Genomic DNA, 23,281 nt, shown 5'->3' on the forward strand with positions numbered 1-23,281 from the left:
TGCTGCAGGGACTAACGCCCGGGCTCCAGGTCTTCATCATGGCCTGGCATTCCCCCCTCTCATTCGGACTCTTTCTCCTCCTGATTGGCCAGGTGGTGACAGGTAGGACATTGGACAGTCCACTCCTGGGTGTGGCCACAGCACCTGGGCACCTACATAAATATAAAAATAATTTGTCAGTAAACCTTCATGTTAAAATCATCCGATAGCATAGGCTTTGTGTGCATTGCATGTATTGAGATATCTTTTTTCCCTTTTCCTGGTTTTTATGTGCATATTTTGTGTTTGTTGCAATGTTACAATGATGCAATTCTCTTTAAACCTGAGAATTGCATCATTGTCCAGTGATGCCTGGTAAAGACATGTGAAAAAGTTTTTATGTTCACCTGAAGGTACGTGTGTGAATGTGTGTGTGTGAGTGTGTGTGCGTGTGCGTGTGTGAGTTGTTCAGGGGTGCAAAATATAAAATAGCCCTAAATTCTGGTCCATGATTCCTGCTCCGGGACATTACCTCAAACTGCAGAGAGCTTGACATCACCCAGTGTAATCAGTCAGATCTATGTGTATTTCTGCATACGCTGTAGTGATTCCACTGTCATCTGTGTTTACCATCTTCCGAGCTATTTAATGACCATTACAACCTTCAGCAACCACGACAACAAAATGCACAAAGCTCACATTCACATCTCCGTTCAATGACCTTTCTGAGAAAGTGGAGATAAATTCATCACTTTGACAGTTTGAGTGACCTCACTCTGCGGGAATGACAAAATATAATTTAAAACACAAACAGTTTGGAGCAACATTATACCCCCTCCAGCTGCAACAATATATTAACCCAGGACATGCCCAGAAAATCTGAGCACACCCCAAACCCCCAAATCCCTGAACCCCCCCGCAGTTCTTCCCCAGGCTGAAGCCCATGGGGAAAGGCCCCTGTGTGGGTAAACTCCAGTCCATCAGCCCCTGGGTTAATCACGCTCCAGTGGGCTGGAAGTGGAGCGCTGTTGCTGATGACTGAGCCTCGCTGGGCTGCGTGGTTTGGGCTTTACTCACAGTAAACGCAGGCTGCCATGTTTTCATTTCCTGTGTCTCGGGACCGGTGTTTCCCAGCATCCCTGACTGCTGCAACAGACATGCCCACACACACACACACATGCACACACCCATAAATACAGCACAAACACACATAAATGCCACACACACACACACACACACACGCATAAACATAAACACATACACACTCGCACACACACACACACACACACACCACATGCACACATACATGCACGCAAACAAACACATATAAACACGTAATTATGCACATGCATGGCCACTTCGTTGCTCTGTTGAAAAGTAATTTAGTAATTTGTTTAGGCCTGCCTGTCTTTTGTAAAATGTGTGTACAGTTTATCTTAAATATATCAAGCTGCTAGTTGAACCTGGTCTGTGAATGTTAATATATATATATATATATATATATATATATATATATATATATATGACCGTTTTTAGTCATATAATCACTGTACAGCTAATAGCAGGCACAAAACAAATGTGTTTTATGCTTAACCTTTAGTCCCTAAGTCACAGGACAGATACTATTACTACAAGTGAGCCGATGTTCCGGTCACGCATGTTGCATGCAGTATGTATAATACAGCAACAGTGTGGTGATCCACGGGAATTGCCTGTAGAAAGTTTCAGTGTGCAGTGCTTGTGACAGAATTCAGACTGAATGAGAACTGCCAGCCCAGCCAGGAAATTATTAATACAGTCGCCTTAATAACTCTCTTAAGGAAGACCACCTTCTCCATCAGACATCAAATCCAGGGAGCAAGCAGTGAAACACTAATGACTTCAAAGACAGACTGTTTAATCAAACACAGAGCAAAGATAAAAATCTGAGCGCTCCACTGCCAACTGGACAAACAATACCTCCATTTATGAGTCACTACTAGGCTCCGCCTACTGCCCCACCCACTTCCTCGCCTACCCTTTGTCTCCAGTTCTAGAGATAAAAGTGAGAGCAGGCAGAAGACTGGATCAGCTTCAGTTTTTTTCCACAGTAACTGGGAACAGAGCTGTGGTTGGGAGAGCTGATCCTGGATCAGTCTTGTAGCAGTGTGACCGAAGCAGAGTCAGCTGTCAGAGCTTCAGGACTAATAGGAAACACGTGAACAGAAATCTGTAGCAAAGAGAGTGTTGGGGAGGAGAGAGAGAGAGAGAGAGAGAGAGAGAGAGAGAGAGAGAGAGAGAGAGAGAGGAGAAGGACGGAGAGAGGAGGTCTTCTAACCAAAGAGGCACACGTGTTATTGCCTCTGGTTGTCACATGGACTCAAGATCTGTCAAAGTACCTGCTCTCCCTATTCAACCAAGCTGCTCACTCACTCACTCACTGATCCACTCACATAGCTCCCCTGCTGGGATTAGGCGTGTCCAGAAGATGTGTGATTACTGCTATTTCTCCACATCAATGAGCCTTTTTATCTCAGCTTCCATTTGAAGAAGGATCTAAAGAGTAGGTTTTAACAAGCAGTACAGAGCTTAGAACCTTGCTGGTGTTTACAACTGCCTGTATCTCCTTACAGACACACACAGTGCGCACTGATACTGTCAACACACACAGAGCACACTGCCCTCTATAGGATGGCACAGGTACACCCCAGGATCTGTTAGCGCCACTACACAGTTGCAGAATGTCGCCGAACACCTCACTTCCATGACGCAAGTGTGTCCATGCAAGCCCAACACAACCCATTTTTTTGATTTGATCAAAATTGAAATATTTCTGTTCTCACATATTGGTCCTGGATCACATTTTGCATCAGTAGTCTGGGATTATGATTTAAGTGAGCTGATCCTGGGTCAGTTTTGGGGGCATGGGAACCACCAAGAGAATCTCCTGGCATTACTGTCTGCAGGTTATGGGTAAAAACCTGTTAAGGAGATCTCATGCTAATTGGTATATTCAGAGGGATAGAAGAAGCCTTGGGTTTTATCAGCTCAATAGCTTACTTTCCTTCTCTAAAGCGATCACTGCCTTTGTCCTTTTAAAACAAAATGTCCATTCCTTTTTCAAATTTTTTAATTTTTTTTATTTAAACCTTTGCACCTTCCAGACAAAATTTTCAGTTTTTACAATGGGATGTCCCATAAAAATAAAGTTTTAATAGGCACCCATGTTTAGCATATGTCTTCTTTGCAGCTGAACTACGATATCATCATTGCAAACATATTATAGCCTGCCATCTCCTGACCATTTTTTACACTGCAGGACCCCAGTCTGACCCCTTACCCAGGCCTGACCAAGTACCTGTGTGTGAAAAACACAGTAGCCTCCATGACAGACTCGATGTAGTGGAAAAGGTAAATGCTAATGCTCTTCTCAAGTAAACACACAGTTTAGTATCACAGCACTGAACATTACTTAAAATAATCTCAAGGACCAAGTTAGTATCATAAACCTTGCATGTGGGCATATATACCTTCTATATGATGCATATAAACAATCCTAAATCCACAATGCTAAATCCACCTCCCACCTTGCAAAATGATTAGATAAACTTCCAATAATTTGTTTAATTATAATTAAAGCCAAAGGCTATTTTGAGTCATGTCTAAGATTATTTTTAAGTATAACTCATCTTTTTGTGTTTTTGTAGGTGGAAATTGAAAAAAAATTAATACTTTGGTTTGTTATTCAAGAGATACTCATAAATTAACAGAATTTGTCCCTACCTAGGTGGTCTAATACTCTTGGCTAGTATTGTGTGTATGTGTGTGTCAAGAGAGGCAATGTTTCATTGCACACTTGAACAAACAAACACAAACCACTGGGGTGTTCATTATGAGAAACATATTTTCAGAACCACTGAATGTGATGCCTGACAGCATTGCCCCAGATCTCAGCTCCCCCCCCCCCCCCCCCCCCCCCCCCCCAATTCAAAGCAGCCCCTCTTACAGTAACACTGCTGCCCTGTGTGCCCTTGTGTCTGACAGCGCGTGGAGGACACGGTTCACAAGCTGGAGGAGGAGCTTTCTCTCCTGCTGGATGTTATCGAGGGCCCTGAGTGGGGCCCCCTGCTGGACACTGCTGCACCCATCATAGACATTCTCAACAGCAAGGTGGAGGGAGCAGATTCCTGATATGAGAGGGAGAGAAACAAATCGGTGGCAGAGGGGAGACAGACTGAGAGAGAAGGGGAGGAGCCCTGTTTATTAGACAAGTACATGGGCTTGTATAGGGCAGGAACATTTGAAAAGAGCTCAACATTGACAACCAAAGAAACCAAAATTTACTTACCTTACAGACAGCTAAGACAGTTAACTTCATTTTTATTCCAAAAAGTGTTTTTTTTTAAATATCATTTTTATATTATTTCTCAAGTTAATACAGTGCAGATCACATTTTATGTTCATTTGCATCAAAACAAAAGATATGCTGTGACTATTACAAGCAATAAAACGATGACATTTGTGATTATGGATATGTGTATCCCACCTCAGTAGTGACATCTAGAGGCTAATGAGTATCACACTCCTACCACAGTGTGATTGCTGTGTCCACCCACTGGTTATTCCGTGGATATCGGTACATCCACTTTAGCCTCTTTCATGATTTTAAATGAAACTAATGAGCAAAATGTTAAGTTTTCAGTGACATATGCCAGCATGTGAAACCTGGAATTTAATGTTGAACAGTTCTGGCAAGAAGACCCCTATTGGGGATCAAAGCTGACTTTAGTGGCATTTTCAAACCTTGAAAATGTTGATAATGCATTCATATTTTGTCATTGCCATGTTATAATTACGCCTTATTGGGAAGCTATGAGGATTTACAAAATTAAATGCATTTACTGTCTGATTAATCTGGATCAACCCAAGTGTTGAGTAGAGAGACATATTAATACTGCAAATTTATTATGCATTGTTTTGTATGTGTATTTGTCTTTTTTTTAAAACACAGCAGGTGTGATCTTGAGAGATTTCAATAATGTGGAACATGTAACATCCAGTTTGATCAACAATTATAACAACTTAAAAATTTCAAAATCAAAATTGACAAGACAAGAAGAGTTACAGGAACATGTTTATTTCCTCATCAAAGCAATAAGAGCAGTTTGTTTAAATACACATAGCACTTTGTATAGGTAGAGGGTAAATACAGAATAACTGGACTTGCAAGTGTATTTAGTAACACTGATTTTACTGAAAATATTACTGTGATTTTACTCAAAATATTATCAATATGCAGAAGATGAGGAGAAAATATTACATGAACATTTGTTTCCCTCCAGAACTAAATTCTATAAAGAGATGGTTACAAGATCAACGCAATGCCTGCTGTGTAAAAGAATACAAACATCATCATCACATAATTAGTTCTGGAAATCTAGTTTGCTTAATAACCAGGTAGACTGCTATTTTTGAGACATAGCCTATCTGAATGCAGATAAAAATAGCTTTCTTTACAAACTTCACATTCAGTGCTAAATCAACGCTAAATAAAAATTTTCAAAGTTTTTATTACGCTGCAAGACCTTCATTCCATACCCACAGGCCCATCATGCATTATAAAGCACATATAGATCATATAGTCACAGAGATATGCAGTGAAATCCATACGTTTTCTTGCTTTGTTAAATTGCCAGCCATTGTTCCAGGAGGGGCGGTGCTGGAGCTTCCACCTCCTTATGAACAGTCTAAACGCGAGATTCCAAAACAACTGCTTATATTTAAACACCATGCGACCGACACCACGTTGGGAAAACAGCACGCACCTCATAGGAACTATTATTTTACCGTTTACGGAACCTAAGTGACTTGATGCGGTGTGGAACGTGGGACAGGACTACTGCTGAACTCCCTAAAAACCAAGAGCAGGAACACAAAATCAACGATCATGCCGTACGTGCACATCGCAGTCTTTCACACATGCTCAGTTGGAGACTGTTTCACTGACTGCCTAAATCGGCTTTCAGTACCTAAAAATAGTGGTGCGTGCAAAACTAAGTTCAACTGGACACTGCTGATGCACATAATTTGAAGGTCTCCTAAAAAAAAAAATCATGGATCCTTCAACTTCTTTTCTGTCTGTCTCAAAAGGCTGATCTTTTTTAAGACCACTTGAGTTTAGTTTCAGTTTTCCCAAAGCATTCTGTGTTTGAATATTATCACAATAATTGTATATTTACAAAATGCAAATATACTCACTTGCAGAAAGAAACATTGATCCTACACACAACAGGAAACATACAGTCAGTTTTCCTTATAAATGACTATGCAAATGGTATAAAAGCTTTGGCGTATTTGCCTACAAGTTGTGCCTGCACACTTGGAAAAAAAGATTAAAATAACACTGTATGAAAATTTGGCTTCATACTTTTTTTTCTTTTAGACAGAGTTGATAATGATTTCCACATAAAACTGTGGAGAAGGATTTATGCTGTTAATATTTACATATGTAATAACATTAGGCTGTTGGATCTCATGTGACATTTTCCCAGACATCCATGCTGAGAATACAAGCGTCACCTTAATTTTACAGCTACACGTGGTTTGTTTTGATTTTCTTTTATCCTGAATGTGTCCTTATCTGTATTCTAATACTCCTACATTACACTAAATATAGCCCCTTACATTATGTTCAGGGGAGTGGTCTAAACAACGTCAGATTCAAATACAATCATGTTTATGTTGGTTTTTTGTTTTTTTTTTAAACCAAGGAAATATATTTGTATCATACATGTTCTATAGAGTTTAACGAAGCCCATTCCCCAGAGTAAGACAGCATGTTAATCCTAACAGATATGATACTAGCTAACGTACACACCGCACCCACATCGACCCTAGTGGCGGTGCAGCAGTGCTAAATACAAACTAAGCACATCCTGGCAGCCGGGTCTAGGGAGAAACTCGTCCCCAGTTGCTTTTATTCTGGGCTGCTTCTGAAGCTACACTTGCATAATATTACTCGTAATGACAGCATCTACAAAGTGCACGCCCTTCTAATGTCACGCAAGAGATGTCCGTGCCCGAACAGAGCAGAAATGAAGAATAATGATGCGCTTTCCCTTTAAGGTCAGAACCCTCAGGGGATTACATGAGATACCCTGCCTGCCTCCATCACATTAAAGGACACCAGATATGCTAACGGTATGACCTTATGCCGGCAGGCCTACATATGCATGCATCTTGCTTGAAAATGCATGCGGATTCAAACCAGCAACCCTCTGGTCCAGGCCCATCGCTAAGAGGCCTAAGTGCTCACTGATTCGGCAGCTTGTTGTGGGAGTGGCTTGGTCCCCTCAGGTGAGTGGGCGGCGTCTAGCCGACATGCAGCCTGTTATATTATTATTATTATCCCCCTGCTAGACTGATTTAAAAACCTCAGTGGCACAGACACACTCCTGACACTAGGTGTGCTTTGACCTGCTAGCGACTGTCCTGTATGAGAGTCACTACTGTGTGAGACTACCTGCAAGGTACGGGATGCAAAGTGTGCCACAGCACAGGGATTTTCAAACTCAGGCCTGGGGCCCACTGTGTACGCTGGCTTTCCTTCCTACCATAATTGCAACCTCTGAGCATTAATGAGCTGTTAATTGTTCCAATTAGACACTTAATGTCTGTTGAAGGATGACGAATTTATCCTCTTAAGGTCACATTATGCCAGAAATAGCTCTGTACACAATGAGGAATAAATATTCCACATTCATATCCCAGGAATTTGAATCTGTCAGATCAACGAATGCTTTAACATAATGCACCATATGGCTATTGATTGCTTCAGAAAGCAGTTATATTTCTGAATTGATTAAATCATAGACTGATTGTTGAAGTCACTGGGGTCCTAACTGAGACAAGTATGGTCACCTGGTCACTAAAACTAAACTATTCATGAAAGATTAGGAGTCCAATGACACACCAAATGGCAAAAGAGCCAAACCTGCATTAGGTTTGAATGTGTGAAAGTACTAAATTATATCAGCGCATTCTGGCAGCGATTTCACATGACTAAGATCCCGGCTACAGCAAGGATCAGCGCACACAGTAGGACTCCAGAACTGGGTCTCAAAAGCACTGCTGTAAAGAGTAGTCGCTCGCGGGTGTCCGTGGTAACGCACTGACGCGCTAGCGGCCCGTGGGTCAGCACGCCCTTCCTCCTAGATTAAATCTGGTGTCATGTCTAATGTTGCATAGAAATGAGTTCCAGTGTGTAGTGTGGGAGGCAGAACCTGGCGGTCCCCTGCCACGGGTCCTCAGGTGCTACCACACGCTGCTACAGAGGGACGTGTCATTTCAGTCTGAGTTACAAACAGCAGGCTTCAGAGCGTTTACAGGCAAGGCCAGTGTGTTCCGCTCCCAGAGAGAGAGAAAGAGAGAGAGAGAGAGAGAGAGAGAGAGACAGAAAGAGAGACAGACAGCGAGAGAGAGAGAGAGAGAGAGAGAGAGAGAGAGATAAAGAGAGGCAGAGTGGGAGAGAGAGCGAGAAAGAGAGAGAGAGAATGAGAGAGAGAGACACTGAGAGACAGAAAGGTACTGGTGCGTATGGCCAGCAGGGGGTGCTGTTTTGCTAGCAGCTGCCAGCAGAGGAGCAGACAGAGCCGCACATGTTCAGGTTGGACGTCTCTGGTTCTGCTTCGTCCTCCGTACCCCCCTCCGCCTCGGCCCCCGCCTCGCCCTCACCCTCCACCTCGCCCTCCACCTCTCCCTCACCCTCACCCTCGCCCTCGCCCTCGCCCTCGCCGTCCGCCTCCCCTCCGTCTGAGGCTCCCTCCTCCTGCCTCTTTTTTAATCTGTAACACACACACACACACACACACACACACACACATACACATAATTTGTGACTGGTTTAAGATACTGTTGAGAGAAGTGATAGTTATGTTCATAAATACAATAAAGAAGCTCATGGAGTGTAGTCTGTTAAATATTATGAATAAATATTAAGATCACCTAAAAATGAATAAGTGGCATCAGTGCTGCACAGAATTAATCTTGTTCTGCCTCAGGAGTGTTTAAGTGTGTGTGCACAGGAAGCTGCCATCTTAAATAATGAATGAGGAGTTAATCTGGTGCTGTACCAATATTCCTTCCCAAATATACCAGTTCATCAACCCACTAAAATACATCCATTTACTGTATTTACTGTATCACACACGTGACACTGCGCTCACTGTCTGCAAGAGCACCCAGGATTCAATTCACAGTGTGGACAGAGATCCCTGATGCATTAACACAGCCGTTCAACAGGAAGTGTGGTGTATTGATCCACGTATTCAAAAAGCTGAATAACAGGATGTATGTTTCAGTTCACAGCAGAAAAACAACCCAATCCACACTAAGGGGGGCTCTGCTTTAGTGGGTTCCGAGAGATTAGTTTTCTGTGTTACTTTATAAAATATCTCGACATTGGGCTCACTTTTCTCTGTTGAAGATCATGAACTCCTGCTGCAAGACATCCAGACACTCCTGAAGGTAATCATTCTCCTACGGGAGAGAGGCACATTCACAAAGTCATTAGGCCACATTACACTGTGGCATTTACCAGATGCTCTTATCATTCAACTGTAATCCAGTTACGCGGCTGGATATTTCACTGAAGCAGTTCAGCTTCAGCACTTTGCTCCAGGGTACAGTGGCAAAGCCGCAGCCGGGAATCGAACCCACAGCCCATGAGCTGTTGTCGTGGCTGCGGTAGTCCATTTGCTCGCTTCAAACTGTGATTTTTCAGCATCAAGTAAAAACAGAATCTCCTGTTTCAGAAAGCTCTTCAGGCCATGTCATGAGGTCAGAGGACTTTAATATTCCAAAATTAATTATAACACCTTCCAGTTCCACTGAGGCAGTAGGACCGTGGAGATTACCGTTGATAATGTGAGCTAAGCTTTTTAATAACACAGGTATTATTTTTAATTACATCAAAGATTAATATCACGACAACTGCAAAAATTCATAAAAATATATCTTATTGGGGTGGGTTTTTAAATAATCTAGATATTTCACTAATGAGAATATAACCAGTTTTGAAATCAATAGTAAGGGGGGTATTATGTTTTTTTGATATTACTGCACATCATCATTAGAAATCTAGATTTTATTATGAACATATAAATCATTTTTAATAGGTAGATACGAGTGTTAATGGCATGCAAAATCATTGATAATACAGTAGATATGAATGTTAAAAGAATGAAAATCATTGATAATAAGATGGATATTGCTAAGAGCAATAAAGTGTTTACTAATCTCCTGTGTGATCCTGAGTCAGGGCTCCATATTCATCTGTGATGTCATTTCCTGTATAAGTCATCTAAGAAATGAAGCTACATTACACTACACAGTTGCACTACTATACAGTGAAGAAGCAGAGGCACACACTGTACACCAGTCCTATGACTGATCAGCGTGGGTCACAGGGAGTCTGAGGAAGGAGAGGCCGTGTGACTCACAGACTGGGAGTCTTTGCTGTTGTCACGGGAGCGATTCTTCGCCAGCCTCTTCTTCTTCTTATGCAATGGCCGAGACTCCAGGATCATCTCCTCCAGCTCAAAGGTTGGGTCACAATGCAAGCGCCCTTTCTGTGGGACAGGAACACACACACAAACCCATCACATGAGCACACACATACAAGCTGGCCAAGGTGGCACGTTGAATTCCCTCAGACAAATTGCCCATCCCATGACAACAAACAACTGTTGTGTATACAGTATGCGAGTGCATGTGTGTGATTGCACTTATAAGAGTTGGATTGTGTGTGCATACGTGTGCTTGTGCTAACGAGAGTTGGATTGTGTGTCTGTGTGTGTGTGTGTGTGTGTGTGTGAGAGTCAAATATGTATTTGTTTTGGATTCAAACACTTTTCTGTGCTCTATTGATCTTGCCTGGTGTAACTGAGCCTGCCAATATGACCAGAAGGCGGGGTTTGCACTTTTTGAGCGTATTTCATTGGTTCCAATCCAAGATCAGTAAAGTGTAGAAAAGTATTTGAATCCAAAACAAATATGTATTTGACCCAGGTCTGGCGTGTGTGCATGTGAGCCGTACTCACATTGGGAACGAAGCCTGCCTCTGCCTTCTTCTCGTACACAGCGTCCCAGTTGACGGTGGACAGATAGGGGGCCGTCTGCATGTCTGCCAGGCAGGAGAACCGGTGCTCTGGGTTCACCGTCAGCAGCTGGAGACACAGCCCAGCCCGTCAACATCTGCACCAGGCCTCAGCCTCTCTGCTAAACCATTTTACTGTGAATCTGCTTCAGATTACCCCCCCCCACTGCTCATTTCTTCAGCTGTGCCTCTCCAGTTCATTCTGTGTCACCCGCTCTTATGCAAGGAGCACTGCATAACTTAATGACTCAATGCAGCTGAACTACATTAAGCCATGAGTAGCCTGGGTCAGATTTGGACAGTCACAGCTGCGATTGCGGCTCGAACATGTGGCTACAGGATCCAGGGTTTACTGACTCAGATACTTCAGAGCCCTACTCACTCTTCTTTCCTTCAGATTCAGTTTTCCATCACTGAGATCTCATATCAGACTGTGCTCCTTTTACACCTTTAAATAAACTGATCGACAAAACGAGGACTGCTGATCTTTTAAACCCTTCATTCAATGACCATTAGGGGGCGCCCACAAGCTGACTGAAACCTGACTCTACATTTACATTTAGCAGACGGTCTCACCCAGGGCAGTTAACTTACACAGATTAAATTTTTAGATACAATCCATTTATACAGCTGGATAGTTACTGAAGCAATTCAGGTTAAGTACCTTGCTCAAGGGTACACTGGCAGTGCCCCAGATATGACTTGAACCCCACGACCTTTGATTTACAAGGCCGTAAACATTATGCTATACAGCTGCCTGACATCACTTGACAGCTTGACATCACTGGCAAAGGCCTTGCTTATCTGTGTTAAGCAGAAAAGATTGCACACTGAAAAACTAAAGGAAAATAATGTTAAAACACAATTAAATTAAAAGGGGAAAAAACAAGACGGATGTCAGGCAAATGATTATTATTAAGAAAATAGTTCTGTAAATAAGCTGCTATTAACAGCACACAGGAATGACGGTTTCCCTGCTTAATCATATTTCAGTTTCTGGAGTTTTCGAGCACAGCAATGGGGGTGACACTGGTTGCCATGGGAGCTATCTCCCAAGCAACAGAGATGCTCTGACCTTTGGTAGAGTGGTTTGTTTTTCACTTTTCTTTTTTTATTCACCAAATTATTTATTTTGGAGGGGGGGCCGGAGTAGCCTGTCTCAGACCTCCAGACTGATAAACTGACCAGGAAGTGTGTGAGAGGGAGCACAAAAGCATTTTCACCATCTTAATAAAAGAGTGACCCAAGGCAATACTTCACACCTGTTAATGAGAGTCCAGATCAAGCAGGTGGACTGGCCCACCTCCCTCTGAAACAGGAAGAGACTGACACCCCTATCAACCCCTCTCTGGCACAGGTAGAGACTGACCCCCCCTCTCAACCCCCTCTTTGATACAGGAAGAGACTGCCCCCCTCTCTCAGACAGAAATAGTCTGACCACCCCCCCCCCTACCTTTCTCAGCAGGGAGACCAGGTCCTTCGGCCAGGCAGGGCAGTACTGCACACTAACCGTGCTGAAGAGCTGCATCAGAGACTCCACAGAGTTACTGGCGTGAATCTCGTACGGCCTCTGAGAGAGACAGGGAAATCATATCAGTGCTGGTCATTTCAGACAACCATACGCCACCATTCCCTGCCATCCAGTCAGAGGTCAGCAGCGACGGGCAGGACGGAGCCTTACCCAACCCCGCAGGATCTCAAAGGCCGTCACCCCCAAAGACCACCAGTCCACCTCGAAAGCGTAGCCGGTTCCCCCGCTCACAAACGACTGGAATATCTCTGGGGCTGTCGGTAGGAGAGACCAGCGGAAATTAGGGCCCTGTGGAAGTTTCCGGAGCAAGTTGCCATGCTCACTCGACCATGTGATGCACTGTACCTAGTGGAAAAACCGCACTGTGTAATGGGCAAGGAATCTGGACTATAACTGAGAGGGTGCAGGTTCTATTGTCATGTGTGGCACAGGTCTTGATGCAATCCAACATTCGTCCTCACCTTTGTTGCTCAATTAAATGCACATGCTGCTAATTTCTATCTTAAACACGTTAGTGACTTACATAAATGATTACATAAACGGACTTGCCACGCTGACTTTGTGAAGAATGTGAAGAAAGATTCAAAGTTTTTCAAGACAGGTCATAGCCATTGCACAAGCTAAGCACTTTATCAAAATTCCTTATAAGTTCTGTCTTTAAAAAATTGCAGAATCAGAGTTAGAGTAATAGCTGTGTAAAGGTTTAATAGCAGAACTTATAATGGATTCTGATTCCAAGGTGAGGCAGTGACATTGTACTCTGCCCTTGAGCAAGAGACTTCAGCAAAAGTATAACTATGTGATAATAATAAGTAAAACTATACAAGTCACCCAGGATAAGTTAGTCAAGTAAATTTGAGACTGACTGACAAGTAAATTATAATAAAACTCAGATAAAAATGTTTGAAATTAGCTTATCTGCGTGTGCTTAAATGATTGTCTGACACAACAGAACTGTATGTCTGTCTATCACACATAACACATGTATGATAGCACTGCTGGTCTTCATTCTTCCCCTCCAATAGGAGACAGAGTTACAGCTGAGACACCAGGTGAGTGGACTCTCTGGCCAATCAGAGACATTAACAAATCAATCAGAAATCAGGACGAAAAGAAACCCAGCAGAACTACCGGCCTCCAGTGGCTTCAGATCTGAGTATCTTGGGTGTGTAGTGTACTAGTGCCTTGGATGTCTGCTGTAGTTCCTTTGTCTTTTTTTAATTATAGTAATTTGTTTTCTACATTCCCTCTGAAGACCGAGCCACTTTTTCAGCTTCCTGGCAAGAGCATCACAGCAAACAAAAGCTGACTCTCGGGCGACCTTCCCACGAACGCGCTAAGTTAATAAGACGAGAACGTGGTGGGCGAGCTGCGGCAGTAGCAGAGGGAGAGAGAGCTCGGCGGGTCGTTCCGCTCGTCGGCCCGCGTTATCGGTGTCCGCGGTGCAGCCGAGGGCTCACCCATATAAGGCTTTGTCCCGGCCAGGGCGGTCGCCCTCTCCCCATCCTTAATGATGGTGGCGATGTTGAAGTCAGTCAGGTGAGCGTGCCCTGCACACAGACAGTGGGGGGTGATGCACAGGTTAATCAATGCCCTCGATCCAACCAACATCTGTCCTGAAATTACACATGGCTCACCAATACATTAATTAGTATATAACTTTGATGAGCGCAAAACTCACGACTGTGTTTGAGAAGGATAATTATGATTTTCACTTAATTATAAGTCAAAGTGGCAGATATTAATAAAATGTGAATTTAACAAGGCATACAGTTAACAGTTAGCATTTACTGAAAAATTAACTGAAATTAACATACAAAAAAATGTAGAACAGAAAGATTAAACGCAATGAATTATTATGCATTTAATTACATAGCATTGAACACAATTAATTCTTATTGAATGGTCTCTTGCCAGGGGATAGGTTTAAGTAACCAGCTGAGAACACACCAATAATACACAATCTCAATCGCTAGATCATTAAAACAAACAGTCTGAAGGACACCTTCAGTGTAAAGTCAGGGAATTTCTTGGTTATGGCTGATTAATTATGCTCTTCAAAGTGTTTCTGCAGACCACCAATTCAAAACCATGCAAAACAAAAGTGAAGACGCCATCAAAAAGAGCTACTGATAAAGCCGTGTGGAGATCTAACTGCTGAAACACTAATGCATTTTGATTCCAAGGTGAGGTAGAGTCATTGTAGTGTACCCTTGAGCCTGAGACTTAACATAAAACTGCTCAAGTAAAACCCTCAGCTATAAGAATGGAAAATGCTATAAGAATGGAAAATGCATAAACTAGACAGATCCAAAATTGGCACACAAAGGAAAAGCTCAACAGAAAAATGCTTAGATTGGGCAGGCCATTAAAGGGTTAATTATAAATGATTTGACACGTTCAGTAGCTGACCATAGTGTCCTTCTCTATGAAAGCTAGAGATGAAAAATGGACCACCGTGTCCTTGTCTGTCTTTTAAAATATTATGGGATGTCTGCTGTGTTCACTTGCTCTGTCAGAGGAATTTGGGATCCGTAACCATGGGAACGGGCGGATGCCCGCTGGCTCATTTCACCCAGGACCATCACCTTGGTCCATTTCTCCACTTCTCCTGAGAGAGCCAGCCTGCACAGACATTCTGCACGACCTCTACCAGCGCAGAGAGGGAGGACACACACACACATACGCGCACACATTCACACTCATTCACACACACACACACACACACATATGCACACACTCATAGACACACCTGCTCAAACACATACAGAATAAATGCAGATCAGATACACACACCCTTTCTGACACTAGCAGGAATACACATGTACATTTCCATTCTCTCACACACGCTGTCACACACACACACACACACACACACATGGCCACAGAATGCAATGGTGCATGCATCTCACCTTGTTCATCCAGAAGGATGTTGTCAGGTTTGATATCTCTACAGGGAGACAGAAAGGCACCATTGGTCAGAGTCAGTCAGAAGCTAGAATCCTCCACTGTCCCACAAGCCCCTGCAAGAGGCACTCTCTCACTGTTTAGTTCTCTCCTTCATCAGCATTCTGCCTGCAAACCGTGTAATATGAAAGGGGTCTGCTCCCTAGCTGCTGGGCAACAGAGCTGCCCTTCACAATTTGTGAGTGTTTGCGTGTGTGCACGTATGTGTGTGTGTGTGTGTGTGCATGCGCGTGGGTGTGTGTGTGTGTGTGTGTGTGTGTGTGTGTGTGGGTGTGTGTGTGTGTGAGTGTGTGTGCATGTATGTGTGTGTGGTGTGTGTGTGTGTTTGCACGTATGTGTATGTGTGTGTATGTGCGCGTATGTGTGTGCATGAGTGTGTGTGTGTGAGAGAGAGTGTGTGAGAGTGTCTGTGCATTTATATGCAGGTCCATGAGCATGTACATAAGCATGCCTGTGTGCTCACTCTTTTCTTCCCTCTCTCTTGCTCCAACCTTACTCCATCTCACTGCTGTGTTTCAGCAGGTGGAGAAAGGTTACCTGTGTATCCTTACATACTCTATGTGTCTCACCACAGAAACCTAAACACCTGTCCCTACAGCCCAGAGGCTAGTGACCACAAAGCACCTGCATGAAACATTAGGCAACCAGCCAATCAGCCTCATTCAGCCCTGACATCTCACCCCACTGAACGCTGAGCAGGGCTGCTGGGGGAAGGGGGGGGGGTGCATTTATTGGCAAAGCCCTGCCTCCTCATCTCCTCATGCCCTAATGAAGATCATGAAGATCTGGATGTAGATATGTTTCATACTAAATCATCGAGGATATAACCCAAAAGGTCAATCATCTCTCCCAAACCCCGCCCCCTTAGCTTTTCTCCACTCCCAGCACTCCTCCCCTATAGATACCTCCAAGGAGTGGGAGGAGTCAGCAACCTGGCCCAGATAATCCAGATGCCCAGTCAACATCACTAATGATAATGACACTAATGGTACCGGCACATTTACCCTCTGTTGAATCATTCTCCTGCAAATGTGGGCACATTTTCATAAATATGTGGAATATTCATACTAAATGTGTTTTTGCTCACCAACTGTGCTACAGAGCAGAATAGGTCTTCCCTGTTTCTCAATTCTCATTTGATTTATAAATAAAAAGCTCATCACATTTTCCCTGCGGGGAGATTTACAGACAGAACACCCCCCGCTCCAGCCCCCCTCCCCCCCCAGGATATTAAAGATGAAATGTGTTTATTTGCATAAGCAATCAAGCATTTCTGTGCTGCAAGTGAACTGAAATATAAACACATCCATCATATCCATTAAAAGGGTTATTTTTCCCCTAATTTTGCCCCTGTAGAACTTCGTCATGCAGGGGGGTTGTGGGGGGGGGGGGCTGCTGTGGATGGGGAAAGAAAGACAGACTGGGGGGGGGGTACCTTAAGATTGTTCATGCAGACAAATTTTCTATCTAAAGGCTACATTGCCGACTCTGTTGCTAGGAGACACTTCATCTAAGTTGGTCCAACAAAATAATTGCATAGTATTCTGCTGTCAAAAACCACAAGCATGGAACGAAATTGTAGAAGGGGAGATAGTAAAAGATTCTATTGGATTACTGCCTCTGCCAGAGATGCAGTTATGTCAGTAAATAGAAAAAAACACCAGGAAAACTTTACAATAAAGTCCCAGTACTTTCCAACAAAGCCCCAGGAAATGTCCAGTTTGTTGTACAAGGAGAAAGATGTATCCGTCTGGATGGCACCAAAACTAAACTTCGCTCAATACTTCAATGCAGGAAATGGGCTGTGAGTTCTTTGAATGCAACCATTCAGTCTGTCATAGTCCTGCTGGATTTAATGCATTTTTCAGTGTGAAATATCTCAAGATGAGCACAGACTGACCTCTTTACACTATACATAACCCTATACAGGTGAGGATAGTATATTTAGATGAATTATTGCCTTTGTTGAAGCCCATTGGTAAGTGTAGTTGTGTGTGGATAATGTGCATGCATTACAGTGTACAGGTGAGTGTACTTACCTGTGGATGATGTGCACACTGAGTAGTTACCTGTGGATGATGTGCATGCTGTGTGTGTTACAGTGTACAGGTGAGAGTAATTACCTGTGGATGATGTGCTGGCTCTGTAGATAGTCTAGTGCCAGGGTCATCTCACAGATGTAGAGTTTGACGGCGTCCTCGCCAAACTGGACGTTCTGCTGCAGGTGGTAGCGCAGGTCTCCTCCCAGCAGCAGGTCCACCACCATGAACATGTCCTCTTCGTCCTGGAAGGAGTACCTGGGAGACAGGTCACAGGACAAATTCCTGTCCAGCGGTCTCACATGATCGTCTGAACACTCCCTTTTAGAGCTAGGTGGCCAGCTAGAGACGCATTCCTTTACGTTCTATTTCATATAACAGCAAGGTAGCAAGGTGAATTCTAAATGTCCCATACACACCTGTTTTACACATGCACTCACACCCATCCATAGTTACAAGTCACAGAAATTCACACATCTACACGCACATACGAGTGTATGCACAATTAGGGCAACTGGACACCCTCACATAAACACCCAAACCCACACACTCCCACATGCACACCCAAAAGTGCTGACAGGCCCGAGCACGGACCTACACCTACACGCTGATGCCCCCCACCCCCTCCACCCCCCCTTCAGGGAAGCAATCTGACTGTACACGGTTTCCCTCACCCGCCAAATCCCGGCTCGCCTGCTACTCTCATTAAAGCTGAGTACCTACAGGTCAGTAGCAGGAATTGCTTTTATGTCTCCGTTTATTAAAGGAAAGCAGGTCTCCAGCAGGTTCTCCAGCCCAGACGCTAATTTGCTGGGAAAGCTCTGCAGTCTCGGAGGTCTTACGGCGGGGGGATTAGCTCTCGGCCGTCCCCGGCTGCAGCATCCTGCTCTTTCCTTCTGAAGCGAGGCGAGCCTTTGTTTCCGTAAGAGCTGCTGTTCATCCACCCGCAGGCGGCCGCCGCTCGGCTCCTCGATGGCGTCACCCGCCCGCCAAAGATCACTCTGCTGACCTCATTACACCACGGCTTTCGCGGCAGCCTTTGCGTAGCGTACGCGGCGTGTGGAACCTGCGTCGATGAGGAGGGCGGACGTGCGCGCAATCCGCCTCAAGACTGAAACGATCCAGCCAATCCCGCGGGGGTGGTTCTCATCGCTTGCGTCTCTTCGTTAGGCTCTTCTTCACTTTGGCCTCCATCAACACAGCCACCACTGCAATCGCTCAGCAGTTCACATAATGGCCAGGGCTGGCACCATAATCCTCCACGAAGGGCACTTATAACAATTTATGGGACTCAGTGACGGACATGAATGCTTTTAAGTTTTTTGGAAATAAATAAGCTTCAGACACAGACAGCAAGCTACAGGAGTTTTTATACGGACACATTTCTGATCCCTGATAATGGCTCTCCACTCTCTGTAAAAGGTCTGAGTAGTCCAAACCATTTATTTTGTGGTGACTACAAATTGTGTTTGGGAAGAAAAGAAAAACTATTGCTTATATTAACTCAGTCAAACTTAGAGAGATGACGGTGGTGTCCAGGCCCCAGTGTCCTCATTATAAACTTGGATGGCATCCCTTGGCATTATTATGCTTGGAATTCAACATATCAGTGCAAAGAGACCACATTTATAAAGATTATTAAATTTGAATAGTGACAGTCAAAGCCAGCTTTTAGACTCCAATTTTCCTCAAAATTGAGCTATATATAGTCTTTCAGGGGGGAGGTGGGTCTAAAATATGAATATCATCAAATGAACTGAATAAAGCAACTTGACCCCATGCCCTTTCCTGCCACAGGGGATGGGTCCTGTCATTTCTCCTGCTCCACACACTGTAAGCAGGCCTGTCTGCCTTCAGACCCCCAGTGAAATGCTCACAGATCCCATGTGAAATGCTCACAGATCCCATGTGAAATGCTCACAGATCCCATGTGAAATGCTCACAGATCCCATGTGAAATGCTCACAGATCCCATGTGAAATGCTCACAGATCCCATGTGAAATGCTCACAGATCCCATGTGAAATGCTCACCTTGGATTACAGACAGGGAGATTAACACACTGTTCTCTATGTGGGCATGAGCATATTCATATTCAAAACTCTTAACACACACACACACACACACACACACCACTCCACTAACTTTTTTTAAATGAAAGGTGTTCAAGTGCACATGAAAACAGACAGAAAAAGTGTAATAAATGCGCACTCGAGGTAGGAGAGAAGGAGAGCGGCGCACAGATTTGGGGAGTGTTTCTAGCCAACATCACACTCCATTTCTCCTTCATCAGAAAAGCAGCTGGGATGTTCCGCTGTCATGTGAGGGACAGAGGAGACCAGACCAATGGGGGACAGGTTCCGGCGTGAGGGGGCGGGGACAGTCGGCCCCAACCGAACTACACAGACAGCCTTGGCATGAGAGGCGCCCCCCCCCCCCCCCCACGGCCTGGCCCCGCCCGGACAGAGAGGTGCAGGCCCCTCAGCTGGCTGAAGTAATCAGGCCAGCGTTAAAAAATGAGTTCAGGAAGTTGTCTGAATAATTTTCCGCGGTGGCCTAGATAGACGGCGAAGAGCACGCTGCACTCTGGGCCATGTGGGTCGATCACAAGACTCCAAACTCCTCTGGGCCCCTCCTCACACAATGCACAACCCCAGTGTCGCTTACTCAATCTGTCCCCCCTCCCCAAACTTCCTCCCAGAACACTGTCTTATGCCTGACCGCCACCGTCCTCGTTTCATACCCAGGGCTTCTGCAGGGCTCTGTGCTGCAGGCTGCCCACGGATATAGAATCATTTCAAGATCATTTCAATTCGTCCTTCAGAAAAGATGATGAGAACATGGGTTTGTCGAGCCTTCGGAAGACACCCCTAAATGTAAGGGTGCACTTGAACATCTGTGCTGCCAATCTTTGTGAGACACTCTTGATTTAAAGAAACTTCTGAACATTATTCTAGCAAAACGTTCCAAAGACCGGACTCCTCTGAAGCATGCAGTCTCAGTGAGTGATGGAAACCGAGACATCACCAAGACTTATCACTGCCAGTAGTATTGCATGGGGGCAATCTTATGTAACATATTTCCTATTGTTTTCTTTTATTTATTTTTTTATTTGAAATGATATGCCCGGTCTATTCTGTGCAGCACTTGCGTGGCACAGCTGGTCCTGCATTCTGTGGGCTGCAGTCCCGTTGCATGGACAGTGCTACACAAACACATTACCGTCAGGTTTATTACCCTGGACTTGGTGCTGAGCCTAGAGCAGGGGGTCTAGGCTGTGGGAGCTGCCTGTCTCTCGGGGAGATGCTAAAATGCCTGTAAAACACACAGGGCTCTAATGGAGGTCTGCAGCAGGACGCTCTCCGGCTAGCGATGACTCACGCTGTTTTTCCGAAAGTGAAAAAAATACCTGCCTAATAGCCCCCCTGAGCACAGGATCCTCCGCAGAGGAACATTACCGCTGACACCCAGACCCTGCTTATTCACGACCATAACCGCTGTTGTTTTACCGGGAGCGAACCCCCCCCCCCGCACGCGGCTGCTCATTCACCTGGACAGATCAGACGGAGCGGTGTTTGGATTAAAGAGGATTATCTTCCGGCAGCGCACCCGGCTCGGTGTGAATAAAAAACGCCTCGGCCCAAAGCGTGCATGAGCGAGCCGCTCGCCTGACAGGAGGGAAACGCGTCGGCCTGCTGTCACTCAAACGGTCACCTAGCAACCTCCCGACACCCCTCTCCGATGCCTACCTTCGGCCGTAAGGGAGAGACATTAAGAGCACGCAGGTCACGCAGGCTAAATGTGTCTCGCACATTACATGGATTAGCATGCAGTATTTATGAGTAACAGAGGCTCAGGAACAGCAAATAAGGACAGATAAAGACTTATGTTTGACCTGTAAAGCGCCGATACTGAGAGAAGATTGAGGGATTACAGTTATTCGGGCCGGGCTGTGTTCTGCATTGTTGGCATGAATCATTTCAGTAAATGGCTGAAGTGAATATTTATCTTCATATGGTTCAGAGTGCCTGCGGCATAGGGTCTGTATTTGGACATGTGCTTTCAATGAAGCGCTCTCTCTCTCGAAACAGGCTTTACAAAATTAAAAAATATTTTCCAAACTGGGCACTGAGATATTAGGCACTGAGATAAGCTCTCTCTCTCTCTCTAGCTCTCTCTCACTCTCTCTCTAGGGGTTTACAGCTCAAAGTTAGCCATTTGTGTTCATAATAAGTAGAGCGTTTACTTGTTTTCTTTCACAGACTGCTGCATTTTTTAAATCATATTCCTGGTTCAACCTTGCAATTGCACACCTTCTGCCATTGTGCACTGGCAGAGATCATGTTTGTGCTCCACACTTCCAATCCTGAGGCACTTATTTAGAGATTAAAAATAAACTAACATTGGGCCCCTGAGCAGAGTTTATGAAGCAAAATCACTAAGGGAATTACTGATACTCTGCCTGCCCCAACCCATAGACACCCAGAAAAAATGCCAGAATTCCTCCGCTCAACCAAAATAACTGTTGACAAGAATACGAAGTGCATTGTTAACACGTACAGCACTGTCTCAGTAAAAAAATGTTCAGTAAAAATGTTGCCTCGGATGGAAGAGATTTTTTGGCATTAAATTCAGTAATAGTTGCGAAAAGGAATGTTTTATAAGACATGTTATGCAAAAAAAGTATAATTATAGATCCTGTGCATGGCGGCCCATCTGAAGGCGGGAGTAGCCTGGGCTCCAGACAGCACAGCTTGGCCAAGCCGTGAACGAGAGAGTTTGGTGAGCGAGAGATTCTGGAGGTACACAATGAGGCCAGTGTGATTGATAATCTCCACAGAGGTATTTTAGAGCCGCACTCTGTTCCTCCTCGGCTCGGCTGAGCGGCTACGCTGGCTCTGTCGGGGAACAAGTCCTGCTGCTGTCGCTAAAGTTTCGGAGCGCTGGCTTTGCGCATAAACAACAACTACAAAAAAAAAGATAGAGCGTCTTAGCGAGGACATTAAAACGGAGAGCCGCTGCCGGTGGAAAAGGGAGATGATATCTCTCGGTTGTGGATAGCGATAAGAGGAGCACAGCACTTCCTTTAGATGGAGGAAGTGGACGTGTCTTATTGTCCAGTCCGGTCGATTTTTCGCATAAACGGCGGTCACAAATCTGCCGTCCGTCTGGCGTGCTTTGTAACGCAGATCCGACACAGTCTGCCGTGTGATATGACAAGAGGGAATCTGATGGGGGAGACTAACGAGGGAATTATTCAAACGAGTACAACTCAGGCAACAAGTACACGAAAGAGCCGCAACTTATTTTTAACAAGGATGGCGTGCTGAGCTAAGCAAGCCAGCCCTGATCGCAACAGAGCTGAGGGCTCATTAGAGACATCTCAAATGGATTCACTGTTGCAAGACTGTACACAGAGAGAGCGGGGACATTGTTTCTTTTCTGAAAAAAAAAAACAAAAAAACAAGAAAGCTCTCGTGTTGTCCAAGAACAGAAGGGGTTTGAAGGAGCTGCATTAGATTAGTGGTGCGGATTACTGGCCATGCGCTCGATCTCTGAGATAACGTGGCATCTGACGCAGCGCTAATGCCACAAGCCGCGCGTGCGGGCCAGGCGGGGGGGGGGGGGGGGGG

General features: G+C 44.7%; 1 protein-coding gene across 1 annotated transcript in view; it reads right to left on the reverse strand.

Moving 5' to 3' along the window:
- Positions 1 to 6,624: 6,624 nt before the first annotated feature.
- LOC118218257 (serine/threonine-protein kinase 32C-like) overlaps positions 6,625 to 23,281 on the reverse strand; it is a 59,900-nt gene continuing 43,243 nt past the window's right edge. Inside the window, exons 4-12 of the mRNA XM_035400810.1 lie at positions 17,735 to 17,908; positions 15,557 to 15,594; positions 14,105 to 14,194; positions 12,795 to 12,898; positions 12,567 to 12,683; positions 11,058 to 11,183; positions 10,458 to 10,586; positions 9,428 to 9,495; positions 6,625 to 8,801 (exon numbers count right to left, since the gene is read on the reverse strand). Coding sequence (XP_035256701.1) covers positions 8,579 to 8,801; positions 9,428 to 9,495; positions 10,458 to 10,586; positions 11,058 to 11,183; positions 12,567 to 12,683; positions 12,795 to 12,898; positions 14,105 to 14,194; positions 15,557 to 15,594; positions 17,735 to 17,908 — 1,069 coding nt within the window. The 3' untranslated portion in view covers positions 6,625 to 8,578. The remainder of the gene's footprint in view (positions 8,802 to 9,427; positions 9,496 to 10,457; positions 10,587 to 11,057; positions 11,184 to 12,566; positions 12,684 to 12,794; positions 12,899 to 14,104; positions 14,195 to 15,556; positions 15,595 to 17,734; positions 17,909 to 23,281) is intronic.

The sequence above is a fragment of the Anguilla anguilla genome, chromosome 18, assembly GCF_013347855.1.
Source record: "Anguilla anguilla isolate fAngAng1 chromosome 18, fAngAng1.pri, whole genome shotgun sequence".
NCBI classification, from domain to species: domain Eukaryota; kingdom Metazoa; phylum Chordata; class Actinopteri; order Anguilliformes; family Anguillidae; genus Anguilla; species Anguilla anguilla.